The sequence below is a fragment of the Anser anser genome (assembly GCF_964211835.1).
Source record: "Anser anser genome assembly, chromosome: 2".
Lineage (NCBI taxonomy): Eukaryota > Metazoa > Chordata > Aves > Anseriformes > Anatidae > Anser > Anser anser.
In genome coordinates this window covers 159,996,172-160,019,005 of record NC_139721.1, presented here as the reverse complement: position 1 = coordinate 160,019,005, position 22,834 = coordinate 159,996,172, and the positions used below count along the sequence as shown (strand labels likewise).

General features: G+C 41.0%; 1 protein-coding gene and 1 long non-coding RNA gene across 2 annotated transcripts in view; one reads left to right on the top strand and one right to left on the bottom strand.

The window, feature by feature from the left end:
• OBSCN (obscurin, cytoskeletal calmodulin and titin-interacting RhoGEF) overlaps window positions 1–22,834 on the top strand; it is a gene marked incomplete at its 5' end in the record, with an annotated part of 184,274 nt that overhangs the window by 46,739 nt on the left and 114,701 nt on the right. The window contains 15 exons of the mRNA XM_083822953.1: window positions 4,508–4,774; window positions 5,123–5,235; window positions 5,961–6,114; window positions 7,490–7,651; window positions 8,196–8,300; window positions 8,973–9,239; window positions 9,906–10,175; window positions 10,968–11,234; window positions 12,476–12,742; window positions 14,330–14,596; window positions 15,584–15,853; window positions 16,629–16,895; window positions 17,400–17,666; window positions 18,533–18,805; window positions 20,314–20,580. Coding sequence (XP_083679079.1) covers window positions 4,508–4,774; window positions 5,123–5,235; window positions 5,961–6,114; window positions 7,490–7,651; window positions 8,196–8,300; window positions 8,973–9,239; window positions 9,906–10,175; window positions 10,968–11,234; window positions 12,476–12,742; window positions 14,330–14,596; window positions 15,584–15,853; window positions 16,629–16,895; window positions 17,400–17,666; window positions 18,533–18,805; window positions 20,314–20,580 — 3,483 coding nt within the window. The remainder of the gene's footprint in view (window positions 1–4,507; window positions 4,775–5,122; window positions 5,236–5,960; window positions 6,115–7,489; window positions 7,652–8,195; window positions 8,301–8,972; window positions 9,240–9,905; window positions 10,176–10,967; window positions 11,235–12,475; window positions 12,743–14,329; window positions 14,597–15,583; window positions 15,854–16,628; window positions 16,896–17,399; window positions 17,667–18,532; window positions 18,806–20,313; window positions 20,581–22,834) is intronic.
• On the bottom strand, window positions 10,977–22,430 carry LOC310893664. Its single transcript, XR_014579195.1, has 3 exons — window positions 22,137–22,430; window positions 20,762–20,856; window positions 10,977–11,102 (listed from the first exon to the last, which is right to left on the bottom strand). It is a non-coding gene; the product is annotated as an uncharacterized lncRNA (long non-coding RNA).

Below are 22,834 nucleotides of genomic sequence, written 5' to 3'. Positions count from 1 at the left end.
GCAGTAAGCAGAACGTGGATGGCTGGTTCCTGTTGCCTTCATCTCATCCCACGAGCTTTCAGTCATGCTGTTGACTATTAAACCTCTTAGCTGATTCTTCCTCTTCTGAAACTTCTCACTCCCTGGTACACTCTGTTTTTTCATTTGTGTGGCTTTTAGCCCTTGTTCACCCATCCATTGCCCTAATTCTTCTCTATAAAGCACCTCTTTCAGAACAACTCTTTATATTCAGTCAGGGTTAAAAAAAAAATAACACGAGAGTAAATCTTCTATCTGTGGGTGCTACCCTTTCAAGTAAGCTAATGGTATCTCAGCTGTAGCCCTGTACTTCTGTCCTTTTTCCTGCATCCTTTTGTCATGATTGTTACAGGATAGATGAAGATAGAATTTAAGCACTTAAGGACTACCTAATCTTGTCTGCAAAGCCCCTGCCACCAATTGGTGCTGTGTAGGTCATAAATAATAGGTAAGGAAGGACTTGATAACAGACTTCAAGTACATAAAAGGCTGTTATAAAGTGAAAGGGAACAATCTGTTCTCCATGTGGAAATAATGGACTTCAGTTGCAATGAGGAAGATCCAGGTTATACAATAAAAAAGCTTTTTAATAGTTGGATGACTGAATAGGTCATCTGGAGAGGTTTTGAGGCCTCCATCATGGGTTTAAGAAAAAGTTAGTGAAATAGCAGTCTGGGATGACATAAAGAGCTGAGCATGTCCTGAAGCAGTGGAGAAGGGCTAGATGATTTTTCTGGGTATTTCCAGCCTTACAGTTTTGTGATCTTCTGATGGTGTGAGTACATACCTTCACACAAGAAAAACCAGTTGATTTAATGTTCAGATTTTTCTTTTACAGCTTTCAGCAGTACTAAAAGTGCTGGGTCTTACTCCTCTCTCCCAGCTGCTGTTGTGCAGCCTTTCTTTTTTTTTTTTTTTTTTTTTTTTCCCCCTTTCTTAACTCTGCTCTCACAGATGCACAAACAACATCACTTATTGGTTCCACTCTGGCCAGCGGCGTGGCCCTTTGGAGCTGGCTGATACTGGCCCTTATCTAACATGGGGCAGCTGCTGGATTCTTCTCACAGAGGCCACCCCTGCAGCCCCCACTACCAAAACCTTGCCACATAAACCCAATACATCATTCTAGGATTTTGTGCATATTATTAACACTAACATCATGAAAAAATTCATCAGTAATTCTCCCCACATATATATATATTTTTTCCATTTTTTGATTGGAAAGGTTTAGGCTTGGAAATAGGTTGGGCATGATGAAATTGGTAGGAACAACCCCAATGATTCTCATTTTTTTGAGGCTCTAATTTTTTACTTTGTCCTTCACTTCATGATTCTGTGCAGCTGCATGTGCCTGTAGCTAAATGTTGAATTTCCACCCTGTCACTCTCCAAGTTAGTCTACTTCAAATCTCCCTGCTAATACAGATGTGTTTTTTTCTGCCCCTTCTGTGAGGCAGCAGCTCGAGAGGGCGAGACGAGGACTAGGGTTGTTTGCCTAAGAGCAGAGTGGGAATCAAAGGTATCAAAAATTGATGACAAACTGTCTCATACAGAGCAGGGTTTGTCAAATCACTTTCATGCACTGTTAGGACAGCTTCATCTTCAAAATCTTCCTGGCTGACAGTTGTCAAAACCCATTTCTTTAGTGTCACAAAATGTGGTGGTTATCACTTCTATAGGATGTTGCTCATCTTTTTTCCAAACTGAATAGCTCTAGGAAAAACAAACAAACAAAACCACAGACATTAGACCAGCACCTATTAGATTAATCTTGGATCCATTCAGCCTAAATCTAAGTCTAATCCTCCTTCAGCTCCTTCTGTTTACAGAGAACCAAAAAAAAAAAAAAAAAAAAAAGGACTTTAAAGAGTGTTTTAATAAATAAGTGTTTTAAGTTGTAGATGTACTGAATTACCTTCTGGAGTGTCTTTCTGAATATTCAAGTAACCACAGGTGACTACAGTCCTGATTTAGATCTAGATTCAGGTTGACTGTCTCAGTTAAATTGGATGAGCTGGCTCCACAGAAGGTATGGAAATACAGTACTTCCCTGGTCACCATGGGTTGGAAGAATGCAGGGCAGTGTGGGGCAGTTTGCTGCGCCATCCTCTTTTACATGTTGTACACCAAGGCGTGTTTTTCAAACTCTGGCTGAGTCAGTTTCCCTCCAGCAAGATGTTTCAGCACAGTTGGTTGTAGCTCCAGTTGCATGAGTTTTTTAGACACTGGCTGTTGTTATAGCCAAGTGTTAAAAAAAATAATGATGGAAAAATGTTTATGCAGGAAAAAAATGGCTAGTCCTGATAGCTACCAACAGCGTTTTATAGTTTTGTGCAAGATGCCTCATGCAAGCTTGCATGACTCTGGTTTAAAACCTTCCTGTTCTGATGGAGGGAGTGAATGCTGGTACCAGATAATTACTGGGTGTGTGCTTTGCAGATACCCAGTTGCACTCTCATCACTTAGAGACACCGTAAAAAAAGATAGCTTCTCTGTTGATGAACTGAGATCATTTCATTAAGTGGCTGAAACTCAAGGTGATCCAAGATGATCAAAACTGGAAATCAGCTCATTGTAGGGAATTCTTTTCGCATGTGATCACAGAATCACAGAATTGAAGAGGTTGGAAGGGACCTCGAGAGATCATCGAGTCCACCCCCGCTGCCAAAGCAGGTTCCTTAGAGCAGGCTGCCCAGGTAGGCGTCCAGATGGGCCTTGACTATCTCCAGAGAAGGAGACTCCACAACCTCCCTGGGCAGCCTGTTCCAGTGCTCCGTCACCCTCACTGGGAAGAATTTCTTTGGCATGTTGGTGCAGAACTTCCTGTGCTCTGTCTTGTGGCCATTGCCCCTTGTCCTATCCCCAAAAACCACTGAAAAGAGGTTGGCCAAATCCCTCTGTCTCCCACACCTCAGGTATTTATAAACATTGATAAGATCCCCTTTCAGTCTTCTTTTCTCCAGGCTGAACAGACCCAGGTCTCTCAGCCTTTCCTCATAGGGAAGATGCTCCAGGCCCCGTATCATCTTTGTGGCCCTCCGCTGGACTTTTTCCAGGAGATCCCCGTCTTTTTTGTACCGGGGAGCCCAGAACTGGGCACAGTAAAATTCACAGTATTCATATTTTGCAGCTCATGAAAGTGAAGGAGAGTAAGACGCAGACCTTAAGCGTACACGCCAAGCCACATGTGTGTGCTATCATGTCAAACCACCGCAAAGAACTCCTCATGGCCAATAAAGCCATGAGACTCTCCCGATCATCCAAGCCTTAGTTATGAGGTGCAGCAGGAATGAGGCGGTGTACAGGAATCTCACTTGACTGTAGGGATTCCACATCCAAGTCCTCCAGCTGACATGGCAGTGGGCGCTCACACTGCTTTACGGCAGAAGCAAGACCTTGAAAGTGGAAGTCTAAAATTACGCTCCGTCTTTTGGCATTCAAGCAAATGTCTTCTTTTTACTTAAATATATTGTTTAGAGCTCATATTGAGGTCAGCAGATATTCTTTAAATGCTCACAGGCTAGGAAAATGAGCTACTATTATTTGGTGCTGACCTTTAGGCTAAGAAGCCTGATTTTAGAGGAGTGTGGGGCTTTTCTTGTTTTTTTGTTTGTCTTTTTTTTTTTTTTTAAACACCGAGCTGGACTGATACTGTCTGGCTTGAAAGTGCTTTTGGAGCAAGGTAAAAAAGGAATAAGAATGCAAAAATCTATGGATTTACTCCAGTATAAAAGATGCTTAACCAAAAGATCAGTGTCTGTTCTGATCTTAAGATGCCAGCAGATCCTAAAACCAACTGAGCTGCTCAAACCAATATCCTATTGGCCTGAATATTTTATTTTGATAAATAAAACATCTCCAGGAGGAGATATTTGAGGAAGACTTAAATAAAAATAACTCCTTAGTAAAGTGATCCTCCTTTTGATACACCTCTAAGTTTTCATCAGGGAAAAGCATAATTAGGTCAATTAATTATAGCAGAAGTTATCCTAAGAACATGGATATAAAATTTCAAATCTCTTGACATGAACTATTGTCTATTAAAATAAATCCTGTAGAAGTTCTGCCATTCCCCAGATGTTTGCTGCTTTATGATGAGAAGGCCTTTGTAAAAGCAATTTTTTTCCAGTCCTGTGTACAGTACAAGGTGAGGATATATCTAGGGGCCAATTTACTGAGTTAAAAATTGCTATACTATTTAGTTGATTTCTGGTCTAGACAGTGGGTGATTGCGGGGGGAACTGGCTGGAAAAAGGGCCCTGCAATATTTGTGGGACCTATTTTTCTCAGCTGAAAGCATCCATTTAAGAGCAGCCATACTAGCAGTATGGTCAGGGACAGATATTTTATTTTTGTTTTTTTTTTTGCAAAGGTGGTTCTTTAATTGGCAAATGCTGTACCTGTGTGAGGAAGCAATGTATTTTGGAAGTCCTGATGCAATTTCTCAGCTGTTGCTGTGAGATCTCCAACTTGTCCATGTTGTTTTTCAGTGAGGCAGATCAAGCTGGTGAAAGGCCTTCAGCCCCTCGAAGTCTCTGAGAAAGGGACTGTCACCTTTGAGGTGGAGGTGTCCCATGAGGATGTGGAAGGGACCTGGCAGAAGGACGGCGTTCGGCTGAAGCCTGCCCCGAATATCAGCATGGGCGTCCAGGGGAAGAAGCATTCACTGACACTTTCTTCTGTGACTCTTGAAGATGCAGGACTCATCTCCTTCAAAGCAGATGGCATTCATTCCTCAGGGAGGCTCACTGTGAGAGGTACACTGACCCCAAAGTCTGAGGCGCTATTTGGTGTGGCACGTGGTTATTTGCTCCTGTCCCCAGAGAGTAAGCCTTTAAGAGGGCAATAAGCTGTCTTCATCAGTAACATTTCCCTCAAATATCAACAGGATTATTGTAACATCATTGTCCCTAGTACATGTAATCATAATGTGTTCAAAACAATAGTATTTGGGGGTTTCTTTTCACTTAGAAGTTATATTAAACGTGGAAAAGAGGCACTAGGCTCTGCCTATCCATTCTTCCTTGTGCCAGATGTTTCTAGAGACCTCATTCCCTACTAACTGGACATCCTTTTGTATTTGTCTCTCTTTTTTTTTTTCCCAGAATTGCCTGTGAAAATCAGCAAACCGTTGGTAGATGCTAGTGTAACTCAGAAGGACAAGGTCACATTTGAGTGTGAGCTGTCCAGGCCCAACGTGGATGTTAAGTGGTTCAAGGTACAGCATGTGATGGGCAGTGGTATTTTCATTTCTGATTTCTCTGGAAATGAGAGCCTTTAATTTCACTTCTGAGGGATGTAAGCCTTTGCTGTACAGGTCTCAGCATTGCTCTCTTGCCTTTATGTTCATTTATTCGCCCAGTTCATCACTCCTTGTTATTTACCGGATACATTAATTAGTTTGAATTTTCTCTTGCATTTTAAATGAATATCTGAGCTCTTTTTGCACAGAATATGAGCACTCTTATCAATAGGAGTGCAGTCTTGTGCATCAGTTCATACCTAGCAGTTCTCACACAGGATTTGTAGCCTCATTGGGAACTGTGGTTTAAAGTGAGACCTCAGTTCCCTTTGTACCTGATAGCCTAGGGATAAGCTCAGACACTTCATGTACCTTCCTTGGGGTTCATCTGATTCTTCCCTTAGATGGGGATAATGTCATTTCTTCAAGCTAATGTCCAAATGGGTTTATTGCCAATCCTGTACAGTGCCTTAAGCCTGCAAATAGCTGTCACAGGTTGGCCAGAATTTGTGCATGTTCTTCAGCCATTCCTACATGTTGACAACTTTGTGCTGTGCTTAAGTTTCAGCATATGTTCCAGTAAGCACAGATCCATTAAGTCCAGTGAGACAGGTGAATTAAGCATAGACCAGAATGCTCCTTTTGCTCAGAGCAGATGAAGAATTGCTGATGGTGATCTGATTCGGCCTTTTCCCTTCTAGGATGGGAAGGAGCTCCAGCAAAGTAAAAAAGTGGGGATGGTTTCCCAAGGAAATAAGAGAAGTCTCATTATTCACAAGTGTGAATATGAAGACCAGGGAACCTACATGTGTAAAGCAGCTGAAGACAAGACATCAGCTACCCTGAAGGTTCATGGTATGTTCAACTGAAAGAGGAAATAACCCCTACTGCAGTATTTTACTCCACAGTAAGAAATGCTTCACGGACAGTTTGTGCATTTCTCAGTTACTATTTTGGATACCTTTCTCTTCTTAGTGAGAAAATACTGGCAGAGTTGTTGTGTTCTTGTTCTATCCTTAGAGGAGTTATTTTTGGAAGAAGTGCTAACTTATTTTTCCATTTATTAGAAGTCATTTATGTTCTCTGGAATTTAAATGGTGTTTCTGGATGGACAAGTTAGCAGATACTGGACAGTCTGGCACAAAGCAGGGCATCAGTGGCTGACACACACATGGTTTGGTTTAGCTTCTGCCATTGTCATAGAGGGACTTTGCCTGAACCAAACAAGCCCTGGGAATGATCTCAAGATTTGCCATACCTTTTATGTAGTAAATGCTAAGGGAAGTGTAAAGATTTCTGACTGCATCTCTTCTTCATACTCAAGACAGATTTTCCCTCCATATGTCGCACTGGATAAGCACCAGATGTATTTTGTCACCAGACTCTGAAGCACCAGATCATAAGTACTGAAGGCCAGTTACTGAACAGACAGGTCTGCTGTGCCCTGGCAGATTTGTTTTCCAAAGGGACATCTTAAAAAACAAATCAGCTTTTTCTTATTTCTTACTAGTTGCTGTCCTCATGTGGCCACTTGGGTTCAGTGTTAGCAATTTCTTCATGAACATCTGTCCTGTTCCGTCGCTCTGCTGAACTCCCCTTTTCTCCCTGACCTTGAGACTGGGATGGGTCGATTTATATCTGAACTTGTTCCTGGGGCTAATCCAGGATGTATCAAGACCTGTCCTTTCAAAATGAAAGGGCTGCAGTAGCACAGAAATATGGATCAGTTCTGACATAAACAAGTGCAGATCTGTGGAGTTAAAGGGGATTATGCCAAGTTCAAGGGATTCTTAAACAAAGGTACCCCCTAGGTAAAACATGGCTGATACAGTCTGGGCACACAAGCAAAAGAATGAGAGAGGGGTATGCAGAGAAGCATAAGAATGAGACAGGTTTATAGTGACATGAGATTGTAGGGGTGTGTCTAGTTTTCCTTGGCAGATTTTTCTTCCATTAGTGTGATTAGACAGGTTTTAAAAGACATTAAAGTTCTGGCTTCCATAAAATCCAGTTGCAGTGAGCTCCACTGCCACTAGTAATTCTATCTGTGGGTTCAAGTGCAAAATGTATTTGCTGTATTGAAGAAAGATACCATCCATGAAGGGAAGGTGGTTTAGAATAAAATGCAGTCTCTTTTTTTTTTTTTTTCCATGCAAGTATGCATAAGGTAAAGACACTGCACTCAGCTATGTAGAAACCCCAATAAATATTTGTCTCTATGATTTCACAGCCCGAGATATCAAGATTGTTAAACCACTGGAAGATGTGGAAGTGAATGAATATGAGAGTGCATCTTTCGTCTGTGAGATTTCACACGATGAGGTCCAAACCCAGTGGTACAAAGATGACAGCAAGCTGAAGGCTGATGACAACATTAGAATGCGTCAAGATGGTAGGAATTCAAATAGGAATCTTATCCTTGAGTGGGGGGGTGGGTTGGGAGAATAAGCAGAATGGTCTGACCTCTGAACTCAAGTTAAGAAGGTTCAGCAGAGAGCTCCCCTTTCGTTTTGGGGTTGCAGTTAGGCTGGGGCAGTGACATGGTGGGAACTTTAGTGTGGCAAATCTGGTGTTATGCCACCATCCCATGCTGCCAGCAGCAGGTAGGAAATCAATGCAATTTGTTCCAAAGAGGCAGTAAAAAGGGCAGTCAGTTAATCTCTCAAAGGAGTTTGTGTCTGACAGTGGGCGGGATCCTTCTGTTTCAAGTAATTTTCTGATGATGGGAGCTGCATTCAGTCCGTCCTTGGAGAAGCTGTGTTTAGGTTACGCTTTGTTACAGGGATGTGGATGTAGGGGAATGGTCGGCTTTGCTGCCACAAGAACAGGTAGTGATGCTCTGAAACCAGACAGGTGGTGCCGACCTGGCAATGTGCTTTGGAGAGTGAAGCTGTTTGCTCACAGGCAGCTGTGTGTGGTTGTGTGTCTGTTCTCAGGAAAGACCTATTCGCTGACTTACACGCGTGTCCAAGTCAAAGATGCAGCAGAGATCAAATTTGTCGCTGAAAAGGCAGAATCTCGTGCCCAGCTTAGAGTGAAAGGTAATTACACTTTTGATAACAATACCACTTAAATTGTCTCCTGTTATAAACCAACCAATTTCCCTTACTTTTAACGTGAAGAAAGTTAAACAGCACTTAAAGCTTTCACAGAAATAAAAACTTCTACCAACCTTTGTGGAGGTGAAATATCCATGTCACTGTTGGGGATTTACTTTTGCTAAGTCAAACAATTCATTTTCTCACGAGGTTGATTTCCTACTTTAGACATTCAGTTTCATGTTTGGACTGTGAGGGACAAAAAAGACATGGTTTGACTTTCATTTTCTCTTGTTGGCTTTTGTTTGGAAAGAAAACATTTTATTTATTTATTTTTTAATGTACAGCTTAAATATGTGATAGAGAAAGTGAAGGAAGACATTTGAGCAAACACGCTGAGGAAGAGCTCAGGAAATCTCTTATCAGTCCCCAACCTTGTTGAGTAAATTACTTATTATCTCTGTAATTCAGCCATCCGAGTGGTAAAATAGGGATAGCAAGTCTTTCTTTCTTTACCTCTTTACTTGCTGTATGTTAGATGAGTGCTTAACACGGTGGGGACTCCTGTCATCATCCCAATAACTATCCACAAAAGAAATATTGCTTTTGAGATTTTAATTGACACCTTTCACAGGAACTGCACCGATTATTGCATCTTTTTTTCACTCCTTTTAGAGCTGCCTGTAAAAATTGTGAAGCCTTTGCGGGATAAGATTGCACTTGAAAAACATCGGGGATTCCTGGAATGCCAAGTATCTCGTGCCAATGCTGAAGTTAGATGGTATAAAAAGGATATGGAAATTCACCCTAGTGACAAATATGAAATTGTGAGCGAAGGTGTCTATCGGAAACTCATTATCAACGATGCAGATTATGAAGATGAGGACACATACACTTGTGATGCCTTTGATGACAAAAGCAGTGCTCATTTCTTTGTTGAAGGTAGTAAACAATTTTTCCTCGCAGAATACATTGGAAGGGCTGATTCAAAAGCCCTTGTCATTCACTTTAAAAACACAAGACCACTTATAGTTTTTTCATTCAGTGCAGATTTAGCGTGAATTCCATTGATATTGCTTCTTAGTAGGATTATAAGGGCAGGAATGTCTTGGAAAATTGTACCTTCTCTTAAGGAGAGTGGTTAATTCATGTTCTGGAGAACTTTTTAAGATCTACTGAACAAAGCTTGTTCAGAGAAAAGTTGCTATAGTTTACCAAAATCTTTCCCATTAACATTATCTGCATTTCACTGAACCTCTATTGCATTTATATATGAAATAATAAGAAATAAAATTTTCCATATGTAATTCCAGTTATAGCTCCAAGAGTTTAATATCAGGGTGGGAAGGTGGTGGTCTGCTTTAGAAATTGGACTGGGAGTCAGGAGATCTGGATCCTCTCTTGAGTTTGTTATAGTCTTACTGTCTGAGCTGTTAGCAGCAATATGTATTTATTATTTAGAAAAAGAAAAAGGGATGTTTTAAGGCCTTTTGAGCCTGGTTCAGTATTCAAGTGCAGTAAAGATGGCATGAATGTGCAGGATGACAATCAAAGAGCTCTTTCATGGATCTTAAAGCTCTGCTTTCTCTTGCTCCATCTTTCATCCAGAGCAATCCATTAACATTGTAAAGGAACTGTGTGATGAGGACGTGACTGAGCCAGAAGAAGCCAAATTTGAATGTGAGATATCCATTCCATCTGTGAAACCCCCCAAATGGTATCTACGTGGAGAAGTCTTACAGGCTGGCAGAAACATTATCATGCAGCAAGAAGGCACCATCCATCGGCTGACAATACTGAAAACCAGCGCTGATATGACAGGCACCATTCAGTTCTCCATCGGCAAATCAAAATCCACAGCAAACCTGCTTGTCAGAGGTAATGTGGTATGTTCTAGCTTGAATTAGATCATGAGAGATCCTTTCTCTCACAGCCTCTGGAAGCTAATTTTCCAGACATAGTGTTTAATGTGCAGGCTCCACTGCCTGGGATCTTTGAAATGTTGTGTGTATACCTGGAAGGTCTGCTTAGGTTCCCAATTACAAGATGTTGGGCACTAAATGTGACAGCAATGTCTCAGAAAGGCATCTGATTAATGGGTGTGGTGTGCCTAGTATTCAAATCTGTAGAGACAAGACTTTTTTTTTTTCTTAGCTTTACCAAAGTAGTCAAAACAGGTTAAATTTCCCCAGAGAATTTATTTGTTGTATTTCTGAACTAGACAAGTTTGCTGGCAGATTTCCTTAATTCACTTTTTCATTGATTTGATCTGAGACGAAGCTTCAGGACTTTTCATCTTCTGTTGTCACCATTGTAAATGTCTCCAATCACATCCTGAAGTCCTAGGTTTGTTTCTAATTCACTGTTATTTGAGTAAAGTCCTCAATCAGAGAGCAATTCAATAAGCACTGAACCAGAACTGGACCATGCATTTGGTGCAATATTATTGTACAGAAATGTAGTCACCAGTATCCCTTATAGATTATTGTACTGTTTTAGCCTCAAGGTAAATCAGGTCCATAACAGAAACCTGTAGCATCACCTGAGCAGCTCACAGAACTGTTATGAACATGAAATACATGAAATTAATTGGCATGAAATACAGAGTATAAACTTTCCTCTTCTTCACATTGCATTCATCCTTTCTTCTTTTCCAACCCTGTTTTGCAGATTACCATATACAGATCACCAGGAAGATGGAGGATAAGACAGCTTTGGAACGCCATTCTGTCATCCTGTCTTGTGACTTCAGGCCTTCTCCAAAGGTTGTGAAGTGGTTCAAGGGCCACACGCCCATCGAGCCCTCTGAAAAGTACAAGATCAAGCGGGAGAAGCATTCAGCAGAGCTCAAGATTCTGAAGGTGAAGCCTGAAGATGCTGGTGTGTACAAGTGCAGGGCAGGAAATGCGGAGACCGAAGCCACACTGACAGTTGAAGGTATGAACAGTTTGCAGCAGGGAGGTTTGCCTGTTGCATATCTTTACTGTTCAGTATTTCTCTCTAGATTTTTTATCTTTTAGAGGTCAAAATCTACAGTTCTCTTCTGCTAATTTAATATAAGCGTACCATTTTCACTGATCTAGTTATATTATGCACTGTGCTGATATTCCAACATAATGAAATCCAGCATTTACCATCAAATAGAATATGTACATGGAAGGGCAGTGTCTGCGTAAGGTGCTGGGATTAGGCAGAAGTGTGTTTGTCTTTCTTAAGGCACATCATTTTCCCTTTTGCCCAAGGAACTGAACTCTTTGGAACTCCTTGATACTTTTAGCTAAAAATGTTTTCCTTGTGTTAAACTGCTATAGGCCTCTGATTTTTTGTGCACCTTTGTGGTTTTCATTTCCACTAACCGCTGTGTCAGCTTTTATCTGTAATATATCTGTTACTGGTGTTCTATCACATCCTGGTATAGCAGTACTGTTTAGCCAGTTCTTCCCCTCTGGTGAAACTGGAAGAGAAGTTGACCTCTGTGTCACTTTCAACAAGACTTGGAGGTAGGCTGCTGAATCATTTCCAGCAGTCCAGGAAGCAGCTTTTGGTAACAGTTTGGCCTTGCAGAGGTTCATCCAAATGACAAGATTTTTTAATTCTCCAAAACCCTCTTCGGAGTTAACCAGTCCTTGAGAAAAAGCACTTCATGTGTAGAGAAGCTTCAAAGACAAACTTCTGGTCAAGGACTGGAAAAGAAAATAATTCACTTCCTGTTGCTCCCTAAACCTTAGCAAATTGTTTTATCTCTGTAGTAGCTGTTTGTGGCCAAAACCCTTGTTTTCATATCATCTTCTTTGTGATTCTTCCCCTGGCAGTGAGTCAGGGATGATTTACACACTGTGTATGTGTGTGTGCAGTGACTAGAATACAGGGACTGGAGCTCTGAGGGGTATTTAGACATCACTGTAATGTTATTACCATTTCAGAAGAATTACTTATCTTTAAATAAAAGAAAAAGATTTATGTGTGAAAGGAGAATTGAGGGCTCTGGACAACATAATCTTTTGTAATGGATGCTCTTCTGTTGGACAAAGTGCAGAACTAAGTAAATGAAACGTGTTGGCCTGTGATGTTCAGGAGATCAGACTAAATCATTTAATAAACCCTGAACACTGTGAAATCTGTGTAACAGTACTAATATATAGCAACAGTGGTAATGGTACACCTTGTTTATCCAACAGCCCGCAACGTAGAAGTAATCAAACACCTGCAGGATGTGGAAATTGAAGAAGAGAGCTCTGCTGTCTTCTCCTGTGAGCTGTCCCATGATGACGAGGATGTGGAATGGTTCCTGAACGGCACCCTCCTTTACACCAACAATTTCAATGACATCAAGAATGTTGGCAACTGCTACACGCTGACGATGAAGCAGGTCAAGCCTGAAGATGCTGGCACAGTGACAATGAAGTCAGACAAGGTGTCAGAGACTGCGCATCTGAAGGTGATAGGTGGGTCTGATCATACTCTTCAAGAACTAAGAGACGTAAAGCAGCTATTATTTACCATATCCATGCAGCAATCCTCCTTCTAAGCCTCACCCCTCTGGGGGGATAAGTGTTCAGGTGCTTTCTTCTAGTTTAAGTTTCTACTGTAGCTGATGATTTTCCAAAAATTGTTTTGGTGTCCTGCCAAAAATTTCCATAGCTCTTTATCATTCTTTTACTTATCATAACTATAGTTTCAAGGGCAATTTCCTTTACTTGTTGCTCTCTTAAATAGTATGTAGTCTAAATACTGTTGTTTGTGAAGATTTTCTTTTTGACTCTAAGGAGCTGAGCTTCAGTGTACCTTCAAGGGTAGGGCACGCTTTTCAGTGTATCTATCGTCAAGTTGGACTGATTCAAATGAGCCAAATAATGAAATTTGCTGCTGTCCTTAATGTTTTAAAGTTTGCTCACAGAACCGAATTGCTGTGGTTTAACGTTCTCATGCATCAGCTAGGCCATAGTAAGTTGCATGATATTATTTCAAGCATGCTAGAAACATGAGGTAAAGCTTCTATCAAAATTTAAAAATCATATTTTCTTTAGAAATACACCTGTCTCTAAAGGCATGCTCAGGTAACTTATAGGGATTTGTTGCCATAAATTAACTCCATCATGTATCTGCATTGTTCCAGGATGGAAGTGTCAGTGGGAAATGTTCTGAGACGTTCTCTCTGAAAGTTGGAGAGTCTAATATCCTATATATTCTTGTAGGAAATCAGAGACCATTCTTCATGTGTTTTGCCTCCTGGTCATCACTAATTTGCTTTTCCTAGAGCATCAGAAAAAATTAAATCTTTTACTCTACCTACTCAGAGAGTCTGAAGTATTTCCTCTTCCTCCTTTCTTTTATACCTGGTCAAAAAATTCCCCTGAATTTCTGCATGAAATATATTTTAAGATAAATAAAGGGAATCGATGCCCTTTAGAAGCAAGAGCAAAGATGTTCAGGAGAGTGTGCAGTATATCCTTTTATTTCTCCTGCCTACTGTATGAGTTCTGCTTCATACAAAGGCAGTGCCAGCTCTCCAGCTTCGGAATAGCTACATCCCAATTATTTCCCTTCACATGTGTTTCTTGTAACCACCTGACCACTTTCCACTTGAGCACTGCTGCAAGAAGCAAGGAAATTCCCAGAGAACATTTTCTTCTTCTTCATGATGCATGCAAGGTTTTCCTTACTTAGGCTATCTTGTTGAGCATCTTCTAAATATGAAGCTATTCCTTTGGCCTTCACTAAGGCCGCGCATGTCTGATTCAAGCCCTAGTCTCTGTGACTGCATCTCCCTTGGGATCACCTCTGCCTGACAGATGACCCAACACAGACAAAAAAGGAGTCCATGCAATCTCAGAGAGAGACCAAAATTGCAGTGCTGTCCTGATTTCCATAAAACTCATTCATATCATGAGTGTTAAACTGCTTTAGGTTCTATATTGGTACCATCAGTTTTGGTAAGGGTTTTCTTAAGCCCTCTTTAAATATCTGGTAGTGACTGAAAATTTCTCAGCTTAAATTCCTGGTTAATTCCTGTTTTGCTTGTTAAACTTCAGAGAAGCCTGCTGTCTTCATGAAGTCCTTGGATGATGTTTTTGGTGAGGAGCGAGGCGTAATTAAACTGGAATGTGAAGTCTCCAAAGAGAAGGTCAAACCCATTTGGAAAAAGGATGATGTGGTGCTCACTGCTGGCAACAAGTATGAGCAGATACAGTTCGGGAAGACTCTGTGTCTCCTTATCCATGACCTTGAAAAGACAGATGCAGGTTTATACACCTGTGATATTGGCACTGATGTTGCCAAGTCAAAGGTCAGCATTCAGGGTAAGTACTGTTGACAATTGCCAGTAAAGGGGTGCTGAAAATACATGTGGGTTGGTCCCTACATCTCACACCTATCCCCTCATGGACATAAATTGCCTCCACTATAAAACAGTGTTACTGGAATTTACCACAGTGGTTTCTGAACAGTTCTTCTTGCTCTTTGTTGTAAGTATACCTTGTGTTTCCATGAAAATCTCTGGATGTGTCAGGAATGTACCGGCAATGTTTTCTTTCTGAACATTCCTAAAGTGGAGAAACCCTCCCAGAAGAGCAGCTGATTTCTCAAAACAAAACAATGCAATGAAAAATCACACCCCAAAGCAAAACACGTACACATGCCAAAAAAAAATGGGGGGGGGGGATGGGGGGGGGCAAGAAAACGAAAAAGCAGCTTGTTTCACATGGCTCAGCTAGTATTTCAGTCTGCTGTGTGAACACGAAAGCAGTTCAATATTGTCTGCTGAAGAAGACAGCAATCCAATCTGTCCTCTAATCCTTGTGGCTTCTTGAAGGAAGGAGGAGTGTTCATGGTTTTTGAACTCTCATTGGTAACGAAACAAGTTTTGAATTTCAGTATGATTCGAACACCTGAAGGAGTAGGATGGTAACAAATACACAAATAAAAACATTCAATTTCTCATCATGGGCAAAAACCTTTGTCTCATACAATATCCCAGAGTATTTCCGTCTGTTAGCTTTTCCTCATTACATCTTCACTCTGCTTCATGGAATGAGCTGTTCTCCACACAGTCCTTCCAGAGCAAAGCCAGGAGATTCACATGTCCCTTTTGCTATAGCTTTCTGGTAATTCTGATTGGATAATGTCTGAGGAATTCTTTACATGTCAAATACATCAGTAAGGAATGCAGTAGCTTCCTGCAAATCCTGCAGATAAACCAGTCTGATGAGCTAAAAATGTCAGTACTACTTCTCATGTCAATCGTAAATGCTTTTTCTTCTTATATTAACCTACATTTTGTCTTCCAGAACTGAACATTGGCATTACCAAACGGCTGAAGAACACTGAAATCCAGGAGGGAGAAGACTGTATGTTTGAGTGCATTTTGTCCCATGAAAGCATTGATGACTTCAACTGGACACTGAATGGGAGCAAAGTGGAAAGTGGAGGGCGATTTAAAGCCTTTAACATGGGTCGGAAGTATACTCTGAGTATCAAAAGTGCGATTCCTGATGATAGTGGGGAAGTCATTTTCACTGCCCGTGGTCTAATCTCCAAGGCCTCTCTGGTTGTGAAAGGTAATGAGACCAGAGAGATTCTGGGGGTTGATATCTTCTACTCTCTTCCCATAAAGTGTCCCAGTAGACCATGAGGGCAAATTTGTGATATGGTTAATGTGAATAGCAGCCCTCTTTATGAGCCTTGAAGCACTGAATATTTCCCTTAAAAGCAAGTAAAAGGGTGATTTTTTTTTACAGATATGTGAGAATTGCAGAATACACTGAGTGGTGTTGGAAATGGCTAGTTCCACTTCTCACTCTGGCTAGTTCTATTAGCAGTAGATCAAGAATGATCTGTTCAAATAACTGTAGGTGCAAATATCCTGTAAGTCTAAGCTGAAGGGATGGCCTTCGTGCCATCTAATTGTATGTGGTGGTTTTACCCAGCTGGGCAGCTAAACCCCACCACAACCACTCTCTTTCTCCCCCTCCTCAGAAGAAGAGGGGGAGAAGAATGTCTGTATTTAGAGAGAGACACCCCACCCTAAGTGTAAGCCTGCAGTAACTTCAGTGACAACAAAATGATGGCCTCTGAAAAGGATGCTGTCAAGATGAGTCCTAAATTCCTGTAAGTGATCATTGCTATTCACTGAGAGCCTGTAACTTCAATTAATGTGCACTAAAGAACAAGATTAGATTGCTTTTGTCTCCCCCTTCCCCATCATAACCTGAATTATTCATGGGAAAACAAGAAAACTTGTTGGATATTTGAATTTGAAAAAAACACCCTAATCTTACTGCATTTCTCATCGTGTTTTTTATCTGGAACTCATTTATTTTTGTTTTCCCTCAGAAAAACCTACAGAGGTTACAAAACAACTGGAGGATAAAACAGCAGCAGTGGGGCAGGACATCAGCCTGAGCTGCGAATTGTCAAAGCCCGATGTGAGCATCAGGTGGTACAAGGATGGCAAAGCAATCCGAAAAAGCCAGAAGTATGACTTGCACCAAGAGGGAACACGGGCCATCCTGATCATCCATGACTCCACAGTCAAGGACAGTGGGGAGTATACCTGTGAGACAGAAGTCTCTAAAACGAAAGCCAGGATCACAGTGCAGGGTCGGTTGAAACACACACAGGGGCTGGCACTTACAAAAGTTGGGTTAAATATCAGCAACCTGTGGGAGGTGTTCTTCTGTTTTCTCAAGCAGGGTCAACTATTGGTTTTCAAAAAATGTCATGGATTAAAGTCTTTTTTTAAACAAAATCTGGAGACTGCATAATCTTCTGTGTTACTTAAAGAGCCAATCTATATTGGTAATTTGAATTAGTCTTTTTTGAATATGGGTGATTAAAACTATGCACAGTCTACCAGATGAGATCTCACCAGTAACTGTACAATGGCCTTAAACTTTCTAGATATCTTCTGGAAATATTTTACCTGGTATGTCCTATGTTGAGGGGTAGACTTGGTGATGATCTTAGACCCTTTCCATCTCTGCATGCCATGATTCTGTAAGTGGGGGCAGAAGAGCAGAGGAGATTTAAGATGCCTCTGTATGCTCTGGACTTGTTGGGGTAACAAATATCTCTCTCTCCTCCTTCCCCTTTTTTTCCTTCCAGAGAAACCTAATTACTTTGTCAAGGAACTTTCAGATCTGAAAGTTGATGAAAGTGGAATTGCAGTTTTTACGTGCCAGAGTGAGAAAGCTGCATCCTCTGTGGTCTGGAGGAAAGGCATAGCTGAACTCAGGGCTAGCAAGAAATATGAGATCACACAGAAAGGACAAGTCCTGCAGCTGACCATAAATAATTTGGAGAAAAGTGACAGTGACACGTATACTTGCGACATTGGTGATGCTCAGTCCAGAGCCAAGCTAGTCGTGCAAGGTATGCATGAGAGGAATAAGACTGTTCGTCCTGTTTTTCCAACAGCAAACGTTATTTTGGTTGAATTTGTACATTTATGGCAAATCTCCGGGACTGCAGCTGTCTGGCCTGATTAGAGGCTCTGTGCATGACATGTGCAGGAGGCCAAGTGCCCCAAAAGGGAAGGCTGTATGAACTAGAGCAGTGTTGTTGGGTGGCTACATGTCCAGATGTCTAAGTGCTGCCATCCATGCACAGGCAGATCTATTTCTCATCATATGGACAGCAGATTTGATTTCTGGTTCTGATACTTGATATAGATAGACTGCACAGGCCATGTGGACAAAAATCTAGCAACTTGGAACTGGACATGCAGAACAATTTGTTGATTTGAAGCGTTTACATCTGGAGCACCTTAGGAATGATTTAAAAACCATAATGCTGATGTGAGGAGGAGCTGGTGAACCTGAATTTAGTGTGAGGTTTCTAACTTTTCCGACTTTTATGAGTTAAAAATAGTTCTCTGTCAAAAAGCTCAAGATAAAAGTAAAGTTCCCTGATGCTGCATTCCAGGTAGTTCTGTTAGGAGAAACTTCATAACATTGGATTTGCATTGTGCTGGCTACTTGTTCTGCTATATGTGTTCTGGTATTTTGAAGCTGTCTTCATCCTATTTTGGTGTGTGTCCTGTATATATTATCTTCCTGTGAATAATTTTTGTGTTCAGTTACAGGGGAGTTATGTTTCAGTCTTCTGTATCATGAATGTATTTCCTTCTTGAAATACTCATGTGGGAAATCCATAACCATAATCCATAAGTTTTCCATAGCAATTTTCATGCTAGGAGTGGAAGATTCCAGTAATTGATGTATCTGTGTTCCTTTCAGGCCAGAAAGTGCTAATAACAGAAGACCTGGAAGATGTCACTGTGTTAGAAGGAGAATCTGCCATGTTCAAATGCAGAATCTCTCCTGTAGACTATAGCAAAGTGCAGTGGTTTTTGGATAAAACCCCACTTCATACCAATGAACTTAATGACATCCAGTCTCAGCCTGGTGGATATCACTTGCTAACACTGAAAAAGCTCTCACTGAAGGACTCGGGGGTCATTACATTTGAAGCTGGTGATAAGAAAACATCTGCCAGTTTGGTTGTTAAAGGTAATTCAAGCATAAAAACTGCAGGAGAGAAGAGAATGCATAAAAATATCTACAGGATAATGTGGACAGGTGAAAAACGGCAACAAATTTGGCCCCTGCATATGCATATCTGTATATGTTCAAGAATATCATTAACTGTATGATGAAGCTAGGGGTGGAGAATTAACACTTTGCTGTCAGTGTATTTATTGGACCTTAGATGGAAATGTTATACTGTAATGATGGTACATTGGATATCTTGTCCAGTTTTCCTTCAGCCAAGCTGGTAGGGTGGCAACGTGATGATGAGTGAGAAGAAATAGATTAGTTCCAGGAAAAAAAAAAAGAAAAAAGAACAATCGATATGTTTTTAATTTATGTTTCATTGTTTGAAAGGCAACATTAGGTGTGTTGTCTGCTCTTCATTGTTGACAATGTTTTCTCCAGAAAAGTTGAACTAGACCAAAACTTCAATGTTAGTCTACTTTTATAGTGAGGGAATAAGATGAATGCCAGGTAACCTAAGAGTGTAGGTTTAAAGAAATGTTGTTTCCTTATGGGAAATATAAATATTTGTCTTTATACAGAGATCTAAAACAGTCTCTGCTGTGTCAGATAGTATTCTCATTCTTTTTGGAATCACCATGTTTCTTGCAAGGATTTTTTTTTTTTAATTTGAAAATTTTCTCCAGTTGGCAATTTTTTCCATGCCACAAAAGTGCATTAGATTTTTCTGAAATCAAATGAAAGATCTTATTTCCAAAAGGCTGACTCCCTTTGGTAACACCAATATGTGATGCTGTAGTGCTGACGAGAACAGTTTTTGGTTTTCTGATGAGTTGGATTTTTGTGTATTAAAAAAACATGAAAAAGCCAGAAGTTCAGAGGGGTAAGATCTACCATGTCTGTTGCTATCCAGCTTCTATAAGCCATGTAGAGAGATGAGCACTTCCAGAGAACAGTTCATCTCCTCTCTCCTAATGACATATTTTGGAAGTAAATATCTGGTCCTTGGAGGAGCATATCATCTTCCACTGATAATAGAAACATTCTGTATGACCAGTCTAGGATATCTGCCTGGTTTTTAGATGACCTCATACCGATGAGGTGAGCCCTGCTCTATATAACTGGATTTGGGAAATCTGTATTGCACCTCACTTCATCTAGAATTAACTTTCAATGTTCAGTTAGAAGGTTCAAACTGATAAACCCACTTAGAGAAGTGTTTATGAATAGTACCTCCATCTTGCCTATATTTAATGAGACATGAGAGATGTTATTTTTGTTCTTCTACAGGCATTTCCTTCTCAGTTTCTTCCAGATGGCATTAGGTATTTACTAAACCACATTTTATGGCATGACTGATGCCTTCCTGAGGGCTTTGTAGTCCTGCACACCAAATTATTCATTACTAACCCTGATCTGTAGTTTTGACACAAGTGATCTTGGATGTAAGTCTTACAGATTGCTTGTGATCTGAAAATCTGCACCTCTTCTGAAAATCTCAGACCATTTTTATGTGATTCTAGAAAAGCCCTGCATCTTCACAAAGGAGCTGGTTGATACTGAAGTCACTGAGGGAGAGGATGTGATTCTCCACTGTGAAATCTCCAAATCAGACAGCCCTGTAAAGTGGTGCAAAGATGGGAAGAGCCTTAGGAATTCTTCTAAGTATAACATCAGCCGGTCGGGATTTGAAGCCAAGCTGGTCATTCACAGGGCAGAAGAAAGAGACAGTGGCAGATATGAGTGTGAGGCTGGAGCAGCTAAAAGTAGTGCGGTTATTACTGTCAAGGGTAAGAACATTTGGAGTGATGGTTTGGGTCCTACCTTGTTCTATATGCTATATACGTGAAGCTATACTGAAAAGGAACCTCGTGTCTTTGCACCACAGTGCAGAAAAGGTTCTAATTGAGTCATCCAGGGCAGCATCCAGAGAGGTGGCAGAATGTGAGACAGGAAAATCCTTCATCTTACCTGATTTGGGTTCTGTGGAATGTAAGTGTCTCATCTTTCTAGAGCAGTCAGCAGTGAGTCAGCAGAGAACAGTCTCTGTAGAATATCCACCCAGCCTAAGAGATAATCCAGAGAAAAAATTAGTCGCCTTCTGTAGCTGTCTCCTATGCTGTCTCTCTCCAAGAAGAAATCAATGCACCCACAATTGTCTAGATAATTGCTTTAGGCAGCTAAATTTTTGAGAGTAACACATCCAAAGCATTTATTCCAAAGAACATTATCTGGCAGGAGGTGACAACTGAAGGGTTGTATTGTCTGAGCTGCAACAAATCAATGTTATTTTCTTAGACACATGAGATTTTAGTGTATTTCCTGAGCATTTTAGGAAAGCACCAAGTATATTAGGCAGAGCAGTGGGTATGAGCTGGGTCAGAACTAGGTTCACCTGCTATTCACGTTACAAACCCTCCCATCATAATTTCTCCAGCCTCTTGTGAGTCACTTCCCCAGCCTGAGGAGGAGCTCAGTTCCTGAGAGCAAGTCTGCCCATTCACACAAGCAGGTTTCAGCAGGCTGTTGATGCTTAGCCTCACCAGTGGGTATCCTGCATGCAGTTATTCCCAACACGCTCTGGAAGGGCTGATCAGAAGCTGCATCCAGATTAGGGAAGTCAGTGCAAACAAAAAGGCTTTGGGTCATTGGAATAGTCAACCCGAACCTCAGAGCACAATGAGGGAAGGCAAACTGCTCAGCCAGAGCACAGAGAAACAAACCAGTTTAAGGCTGAGGTCTGCTGTGCAAGGAAAGAGAACAACTGGATGATGGTGATAGCTGGTGGTTACTGGTCCAGATTTGTTATAACTTTCCTTAGCACCAATATGCTTTCCCAATACCCATTACACACAAAGGAAGGACCTGTGTTGACTCCAGTATGACCTGGATATTACCTGTGATGTAGTGGAATTTTTCTGTTAAATAAAAAATAAACAAACATTTATAAGGAGTGTTACAGAACTGCCCCATTTCTCCCTTCACCCAGTAGGGTGTGGATGGATGTAGGATTTGAAAACGGATTCAGATCACTAGTAGATGCAGAGGAATCAAGTCATAAGGATGTCTACAACAAATTATACTGTTGTAACATTCCTTTACCTAATAGTCACATCAGAATAGCAGAATGCAAAAATAGCAGAAAAATTCAATATTCATGTGACACTGTGAGTATCCACAAAGTAGAGGTGAAAAGAGAACAGAAGAATGGGCTGTAAGTTTTCAACAGCCACAGGACAAACACATCATGAATTGGTAGCAGACCTCCATATTCATAAGAACACTTTATTAGACCTTTTTTCCTCACTCCTCTTCCCCAAGAAGTGCTATCTCTACAGTAGCTCACCTTAAAGTCTTGAGTCCCAGACTGTGATAGAGCCTGCACAGGAATCTCCCCAGGGGCCCTTTTGTGTCCGGCACGTCCTGTGTTTCTTCTGTGCTGTTTTTAAGTCTGCATTCATGTCTGATGAAAATCAGTCTTGGTTTCTTATAATAAGAAATCAATAATGCTAGTCATGATAAAAGGTGCCTTGTCATTTCTTTGTGTTTTCTGTGTTTACGTACGAGGTGACCTCGGTTAGAGTTTACATTTTTTGTGCCAGTGATTGAGCTTTGACCACCAGTCTGTGATGTAGTTCAGTGTCTGCCATCCCTGACTGACTTCTTGCACCACAAAGAGCGTGGCTAAGTTGCACTGCTGGGACTGGCTTCTGTTTGTATATTCTGTGCCTTGCACCACGGATCTGGCTGTCATCCCAGAATGGCACAGGGGAGCTGAAGAATTTCCCCTCACAGCTAGGCCCTTGCAGTGCCCCTGCATTACATTACATAATTTTGGTGTTCTCTTTACCACTGAGGGGATGGGAGAGGAAAATTCAAATAACTGAGTGTCTGGCCATTGCTAAAGATCCTTTAAGACTGAAATTGCGCACTAATTCCCAAAGTACTGAAACAGTACTTTTATGTCACTAATAGTATTGGCAGCATCTGCTGCTGTTGTTAATAACAACAATAATAATAACAGTGTCTTTAAATAGTACAAAT